This window comes from Carassius auratus, chromosome 5 (genome assembly GCF_003368295.1).
Source record: "Carassius auratus strain Wakin chromosome 5, ASM336829v1, whole genome shotgun sequence".
NCBI lineage: Eukaryota > Metazoa > Chordata > Actinopteri > Cypriniformes > Cyprinidae > Carassius > Carassius auratus.
In genome coordinates this window covers 19,898,609-19,907,469 of record NC_039247.1, presented here as the reverse complement: position 1 = coordinate 19,907,469, position 8,861 = coordinate 19,898,609, and the positions used below count along the sequence as shown (strand labels likewise).

The 8,861-nt window shown below is 35.9% G+C and overlaps 1 protein-coding gene across 7 annotated transcripts in view; it reads left to right on the top strand.

Annotated features, from left to right (window-relative positions):
• The first annotated feature begins 999 nt into the window (after window positions 1-999).
• Window positions 1,000-8,861, top strand: part of LOC113080013 (dynamin-1-like) — a 28,411-nt gene continuing 20,549 nt past the window's right edge. For all 7 annotated transcript variants that reach the window (XM_026252300.1, XM_026252293.1, XM_026252288.1 and 4 more), the window contains exons 1-5: window positions 1,000-1,411; window positions 5,988-6,061; window positions 6,359-6,508; window positions 6,636-6,839; window positions 6,986-7,084. In XM_026252300.1, coding sequence (XP_026108085.1) covers window positions 1,251-1,411; window positions 5,988-6,061; window positions 6,359-6,508; window positions 6,636-6,839; window positions 6,986-7,084 — 688 coding nt within the window. In that variant the 5' untranslated portion in view covers window positions 1,000-1,250. The remainder of the gene's footprint in view (window positions 1,412-5,987; window positions 6,062-6,358; window positions 6,509-6,635; window positions 6,840-6,985; window positions 7,085-8,861) is intronic.

Sequence of the window (8,861 nt, the reverse complement as noted above, 5' to 3'; positions counted from 1 at the left end):
AGACATGGAACTGTTCAGTCTATTATTGATTTTTATTTCCACTTCACTTTTATCCAAAGAGAGAGAACTATTTGCACTGTATTTATCAGTGGGACAATATTCATACAATACTACAACCTAGAAATAATTTGCAGGTCTCAGCAGCACGAATTATGTGCCCAGCTACATCTGATTCAAACATTATACTAATTAACAGTGAGTGTAGTTTCAGAAATTTCAATGCTTCCCTCGCACTAACTCTTATTCATTCTGCCTGACTTATTTATTCTGCCTGAAAGAATAAAAAGACAGAGCTGAAGGCTGTCAGATGAAAACCGATCCGATTCGACCAATCAGATGAAAGCAGCGTTTTAGCTCCGCCCACAAGTGCGAATGAAATATTCAAGCCATAAACCGAAATCATCAAAACATACACGGACCAACTGTCTTGTCCATGTTCTCTCACTTGAATCCTCTTCTTGAGATTTGAGTCTCTGACCTTCTGTAATTCCCGCCTTGTTCACGCAGTGATTGACAGGGCGGGAGGGGGCGGAGATGTGATCGGCTCGGAATGCATTTTCAATGTGCACTTTGAATTTTGCTACATTCATTGCGGGACATTGAATGAAAATGCAATCTTAAGTGTCTTGACTGTGAGTGTTAATGCATTTAAGAAAAATAGCATTTAAATGATCATTTTGCCACAGTTTTTGCTTGAACATGTTAGAGATATATAATCATTTCTGTAATACATTTTCATTTTAATTTTGCAACTTATAAAGCGTTAAAATTAATATTCATTTTACATATTAAAACTGGTGTAGGAAATGGCAAATGAAAATTATGTAATTTAATTTTCGTTTTCATTTTGCACCAAACGTTGCACAAATGTATTGGAAAATGTAAATGTAAATACAGAAATGCATTGCCATTTTACATATTACATTGTAATTTTGTATATTACATCCCAAATTGAATAATGCTACCCATATGCTTCCATACAGTGGCTGGTGAAGGTAATGCAGCATTCAGCGCTCATCAGCACATCGCTCCAGGAGCAGATCTCACAGCGGCAGGGGAAAGGCAGGGAGCATCCTGTAGGGAGGAGGTCGTATGTCGATTCGCCGAGGTGCCTGCCTGGGAAATTGAATGAAACGCTGCAAGGGACGGCTTTTAGATATTTTTTGGGCCTGTCAATTTGGCTCCGTTTAATCTCGATTACATCGGTTTTTCATTCACTGTGAAATAGAGTCTTTTATTTATCCCACAAGATGGGCAATCGGGGAATGGAGGACTTGATTCCTCTGGTAAACCGACTGCAGGACGCGTTCTCTGCCATCGGACAAAATGCCAACCTGGACCTTCCTCAGATCGCAGTGGTCGGCGGTCAGAGTGCTGGGAAGAGCTCGGTATTGGAGAACTTCGTTGGGAAGTAAGTGACTGATGACAGTGACGGTCAGCATCACTCTGTATCGTGCCATCCAGTATTTCTGTATAATTAATTGCTCTTCAGCACAGGACACAAGTATGTTCAGTAATCACTTATAATGCATGCTTACCAAAACCAATGTTTATTTATTATGGTATCGAGTTAGTTACCCATGGCATTGCTGAGCTCATAAATCAGGGGAAGGTGTTATGCATTGCGCCTTAACTGACAAAATAAAGCTATTTTACCATGATTTAATTAATGCGGGACATGCAGCCCACAAACCTTGCCTCGGTTTCTCGATGTAGCATCGTGAAGAAGAGTGACAGATGCTCATAGCTGTGTCCTCGCGAGGCCGTCACATACACCAGCATTTTTGGGCATCCCAGGAGCGAGCTTTATGTATTAGGAAGAAATTTGTTCTTTTTGTGAAATATTATGAGATATATTTTTAATTTACGGACTGCTAATCACAGTTTTCGTGCATAAATTGAAAGCAATGTTCATTGAAAGCAATTTGGTCTTTTAAAGAGTTTTTGTCATCATTTAGGCTACTCTACGTCACGTTATTCCAAACTCATATTTCATTGCATCTATTGGCCAAGCAATGAAAGTGAATGTTGACTGAGGCTGTCAGTTTGCCTTTTGTGGTCCATGGAAGGAAGTCATACAGGTTTAGGTTCAACAACATTAGGTTCAATAAATGACAGAATATGAATGTGTTTCATAACTAAACGTAATGCTGGTGGTACACAGGTAAATTTAGCTGTGGATGTGCATACCATCCAAAAGTTTGAGGTAATTAGGATTTCTAAATGTTTTTGAAAGAAGACATGTGTATTATGTTCACATTTATTTGATCTCAGATGTATAAAAAAATACTATATGATATACTGTGAAATGTTAAATGCAATATTACTAAATATATATATTTTTAAAAAACCCGAGTAGTACCGGAGTAATGGCTGCTGAAAATACAGCTTTACCATAACATAAATAAATTACATAATGTACAAATTATAGTAAAGCTTTATTTTAAGGTGCCACTACTCCAGTACTGAGTGAGAAAGCAGTTGACAAACTCTACATCCCCTTATTTGATTCTTGCTGGTTTATTGCACATATTTTATCTAATATAGGCCCATACCTGTCAGAGGTTTACTAATTACCATCCTTTATCTTTTAACAGCATCATTGTTTTGTTTCTGGCTCATAGCCAGATGAGCTTTGCTTGTTTTCAGGACCAAGGACAGTTCTTTCAAAAATCGGTTCTTTCAAAAGGTTGTCTTGATTTCTTGATTTAGCTAAAATGATATGAACCAAGTAACCACACTATTACTTGTAATAGACACTGATCTTTAAATAAATCAATTATATATAACTTTGATTGGTAGTCCACATCCTTAGCAGAATTTACTTCTATACAACCAATATTATGTTTAGTAATGAAAAATGGAATGGAATGAAATTTCAGTTTAAGCAAGAGTTGATCTGTTTTAGAGAATCATATAAATGAACAGATATGTAACATACAATTCAAATGTTGTCATCATTTATTGAACCTAATGTTGTTCCAAACCTGTATGACTTCCTTCCATGGACCACAAAAGGCAAACTGACAGCCTCATTCAACATTCACTTTCATTGCAAGGACAAAAGATGTAATCAAATATGAGTTTGCAACAACATGAGGGTGAGTAAATGATGACAGAATTTTCATTTTGGGTGACCTAACTCTTTAAAGGACTAAACTGTCACAATAATATTGGTTTAAACTTAAAATACAATAACATTCCTTCAGGATTTTGACTATACACATATAGTGAGTATATGAGAGAAATTTTAAGCAATTAATTGAGCTCCATTTGAACATTATGTAGATAATTCTAGAGTTTCCTACTTATTCTCAAAATTATTAAAAAATTTAATATTAAAGTGACAAAATCTGTCATTTACTTGACATTGTTAGAATGTTCACGTTTTAAAAAATGAGTAATTATGTCATTGTGATATATGCATTTATCATAACTGTAATAATGCATTTTTAAAATGCATATTTTCTTGTATTTATTTCATGGTGAATTGCACAGCTGATAGGAAATAACATGTATTCTAAGTGCTTAAATTACTAAAACTGCCCCTTTGCAAGTGGTGTCATTTGTTTCAGGAAATTCAAATCTAGTTATCTTATTAGGTCTCTGATGAGGAAAAGACCTTAAACCAACCTAATGTGTTTTCTTTGCTAGTCTTGTGGGCCATTGAACTGGTTTGATAGCTTTAGGCATTTGTTAGTATCTCAAGCTGGTAGAACAGCTGGCCGAGTAGCTATACCAGCTGCACACCCATGAAGAGACCAAATAAGACCAGCAAACCACGTTAGGCTGGTTTAAGCTTGTATCTCCATCAGGGATGTTTGTTTATGGGACAAAAGGAACCCAGTGTTTGTATTCGATTCAATGCATAGATCCTCATCATTGGCAGGTTGCTATTAAGTCTAGCTCGAAACATTGTGACGTTCGTCACTGCCACGTAGACCTTCATTATTATTCAGCAGGGCCTTTTTTCAGTGTTGTTGGTCACGCTACACACTGAGCTCTGTGGACACTAAAGTGTCTGTCAAGCTTGACAGCCACAAACAGATCCACTGGCAGTACAATGCTCACAGCTGTTACAAGGACAGACTTCACAATGCTGTTGGAGGACCAGTGTTTGGCATGAAATGTGGTGTGTTGCCTGGCTAGATTGACAGTTTTCACATCTGTAATACTAAATTTTTTTTTTACCCTAAATAGACAGTTCACCTGAAAATCATTTGATTTATGGCAGAATTTAAATTTTTGGGTGAGATATTCTTTTAAATATAATTTACTTATCCTCAGTTTGTTTTAAACCGTTGAAATTGAAAGATTTGGAAGATATTTCAAATGTTTGAAATGACATGAGAGTGAAGAACTGATATTTAAAGCAATACTCAAACTATGAAAAAATATTCTGTCATTTATTTAGCCTCAAGTTGTTTCAAACCATTATGAGTTTATTAGTCACCCACAATAGGTCCCTGCTGACTTCTATAGTATGAAAAAACATTAATTGGTTACCAATATTCTTTAAAATATGTTCTTGTTGTGTTCAACAGAAAAAAGAAAATTAAAGAATGTTTGGGAAAAATTGAGGGTGAGTAAATTATGACAGAATTGTGATTTTTGAATCAACTGCCCGTTTAATACAGAAAATGGCAGTTATATATATATATGGTCAACTTTTCTTTTGGGCTCCATAATTGCATGGACAAAACAGTTGAAACATTCTTTAAAATATCTTTGCTGATGTTTTTTTATACATAAATAATTTCTAAGTTGACAAGATTTCTGTGGACTCTTGAATCAGTTGAACCAACATGAGCTCACCCACGCTGACAATATATATATATATATATATATATATATATATATATATATATATATATATATATATATACTTTCTCAATAGAGGATTTAAATAAATAATTGTATAAATATCCTCAATAAAGAGTGCTGTTGCTTGAAAAATACTACCTATTCCCAATCTCTTGAATTTTTTACCTATTCTACATATCCAAAATGTTATGCACTGTGATTGTATTATGAAAGATATGGATTAAAAAATAGTTGTGCCCTATTCCATCTACTGCAGATAACTAACTCTTGTAAAGAGACAGAAAGCCACAGATATTTGCTACATTTCTATGAAAAAAAAATCACTGTCAGAAGTATTTTCCCAGCATTTGTCAAATTCCTAGATTATGAATCTAGACCCCTACAATGTAAATAAAAATGTAAGGTATAAAGTACCGTTATATGTAGGCTTTCCTTATATCCTACAAAATTTGGATATGGATAAATAATTCACAGCAGCGAAATTATATTAGCTACCTAAAAAAAGAGAGATAAGAATGTGTAGAGGCTATTTTAAACCATCTAGTCTTTGAAATTCATAAAGGTGGTCAGTATTGAAATGCAGTTACATGTTTGTTTGTTTTTTCATTCTAAATCATATCGACTAATGTTGGAAGCACTTCTGCCTAATGGCCAGAACTCATACAGCACACTCTCACACTCCTGCTCGTTCTTCAACCCTATATCTCCAAATTTAATTACGAAGAAAGGCCTAGTTGCAAAAATACTGGCAACAGACATCTATGAAAAATTGAACTAGTGCTACTAAAATCTAGAACAAGCACAACATGTGTTATGCAATCAATTGCCGGAGCAATAGCACTGACATGTTTTTAGTTAAGTCAGTACATCTGTTCTTCACGATGAGCTGTTTTAGTGTGAACATACACTTAAGAGTCATCATTCGATTAAAAGAGTTTTTATTCACATTATTTAAATGTATTACATTTTTTGACTTGTAAAAGCAGTTTTAAACATAGCAGCGTGACTTTATAAAATTATTGTACATTTTTTTTCATTGCTTATTTATTTTTTAAGATTGTCCATGTTTTTATGTAATATTCGTATACTAGATATTCACTTTGACATACTTTGCATATAAAAACAGATGTGACTCAGTGAGTGCTGCCTCCTGTACTTTTTAGGGATTTTCTGCCTCGTGGCTCTGGTATTGTCACTCGGCGCCCCCTAGTGCTGCAGCTCATCAACTGCCCTACTGGTAAATATCTGGTAAAGATTTGTTTGTTCATTCATCAGAGAAGATTTGGAGAAATTTAGCATTACATCACTTGCTCACCAATGTATCCTCTGCAGTGAATGGGTGCCGTCAGAATATGAGTCAAAACAGCTGATAAAAACATCACAATAAGTCTCCATTAATTCACATTTTGTGAAGTGAACAGCTATGTGTTTGTTCTAATTTTCAGCAAATTGTTATTTTTGGGTGAAGTTTTCCGTTAAGGCTAAATTAAAAAGCAATTTTATAAAATTGTATTTTCTAAATTCTTATTTCCAGAATATGCAGAGTTTTTGCAATGCAAAGGGAAGAAGTTTACCGATTTTGATGAGGTTCGTCAGGAGATTGAGGCAGAAACAGATCGCCTGACTGGCCAAAACAAAGGCATTTCACCAGTCCCTATCAGTTTGCGTGTCTATTCGCCTCATGGTACCTACATTCACGAACATACAGAGGGATTTATTTAACCTTGATCAGATCTTAATATTGTGTTGCGAATAAGTATGTATTGTGAAATATCACATATAACCGTGCCACCCCTTGTTTTCATCACCAGTTTTGAATCTCACCCTTGTGGACTTGCCTGGTATGACCAAAGTGCCGGTAGGTGACCAGCCACCTGACATTGAGTTTCAGATCAGGGATATGCTAATGCAGTTTGTGACTAAGGACAACTGTTTGTTGCTGGCTGTGTCTCCGGCCAACTCTGACCTGGCCAACTCAGATGCCCTCAAGATTGCTAAGGAGGTGGACCCTCAGGGTGGGTTATCATCCAGCAATGACTAAAAACATAATAATGGCCTATTTGCAGACATACCTTTTTGTAAGGTATTGAGGTTTGTAAAGCTCTTTTCTTTTAAAAAATCTAATCTGATCATGCATCAATGTGTGTGTTTTTCTGAGTAGGCATGAGAACTATAGGTGTTATCACTAAATTAGATCTAATGGATGAAGGAACGGATGCACGTGACATCCTGGAGAACAAGCTTCTTCCTTTACGCAGAGGTAAAGTCAGTCTTTAGACTCTTTCCACTTAAATAGAGGGAGGTCATGAAAAACTTAAAGGGGGGTGAAATGCTCGTTTTCACTCAATATCCTGTTAATCTTGAGTACCTATAGAGTATTACTACATCCTTCATACCTCCAAAAAGTCCGGCTGGAGGCGTGACATGTGGGCGGAGCTAAAGAATCACGAGCGCGAGTAGACTTTTGCGTTGAGAGCGTTTGGAAGTTGTGACATTACCGTGAGGAAAAAAAACCATCATCCAAAACAAACCATGGCTAACAGTCAGATTCAGCCATTTATTTATGATCCAGAATCAGATCCCGAGGCTGAACCTGAACGAGAGCAGCAGCAGCAATGACTCGCTCCAAGCAGGGCTCGAACCCGGGTCTCCGGCACGGGAGGGGACGCACTAACAAGGAGGCAGAGATATTTGAAGCAGTTTTACTCATCACCTGCGGTTCCAACACACGATCGTGACCCTTTTTCTTTGGGACTGCATCATCCTTAAGAAATAAACGATGTGCAAATCCGGCGTCAAACTGGGCCTTGTTTGTAAAACAAGCATCTTCGAAATGCAGGGAACAAACAAAAACACTTGCACAACTCCGTTGATGCTCTGTAAAAATAAACTCCATCCACTGGTCCCTTAATGCTGTTTTTGTTTTGGTAATCTGTGCAGTGTTGTCTTGCCCTGGCAACCAAAAACACACTTCTTTTGTGACTTTTCGCGACGCTCTCGCTCTGATCAGTGAATGTCTGTTCTCTCAGTGCTCTGCTATACGGGAGCGTGTGCTCTTCCGGCAGAAGTGCCTTAGGAACCATATAAGTAAAAATTCCACTCCATCTAACGTCACACAGAGCCATACTCGAAAAAAAACTTTCCGAAACTTGTGACAATCCGGAAGAGGTATTTTTGGGACAGAAATACTCCTTCAAACGTACAACTTAATTTTTGAAATTTTGTCCATGTTTACCATGGGAATCCAACTCTTTAACAGTGTAAAAAACTCAGTATGCATGAAATAGCATTTCACCCCCCCTTTAAATAACAATGAACATTCCCAGGCCTGAAAGAGTGAAGGAATATATATATATATATATATATATATATATATATATATATATATATATATATATATATATATATATATATATAAAATATGCTTTAAATAGTCGATTAGTAATTAGATGCAAAATCCCTCTGAATTAGAATTTGTTTTTTTTTTTTTTATTAAATAATTACTGTATATGAAGTACGTTACTAATCCTCTGCCTAACTTAAGGCACAATAAAGGCAATGGACTGATGTACTGATTTAAAGGAATTAAAAAAAAATATTTAATTTTAAAGGGCTTTAAGGGACAAATAAATAAATAAAATAATCAGAATTTATTGTAACTATTTTGACTTTTTGCAAATAATATAATAAAACACAATTTAGAAGTAGCAGGCTATTTTCTATCCTGTTTTTGAGCCTCTCTGCAGAACGGTCTGTTTTTACAGGCTGGGCGCATTCATGTAAACAATGATTTCTGTGATTTCTGGCTACCAGTTTCACTTACTCTGAAAACAACATGAGTCATTTGTGTTAAAAAACGTATAAATGCTATATATCAGTATATAGACTTTTTGTTTTAAAAAAAAATTATTACAGCAAACAAACTGTAATAAACTGTATCACTGACGTAATCTGTCCCTCTTTGCTAATTTTACCCTGTGTTTTCACCGGACGCGACTAAAGACAACAGAACGGTGTGGGGGTTATGGCCCTGCCTG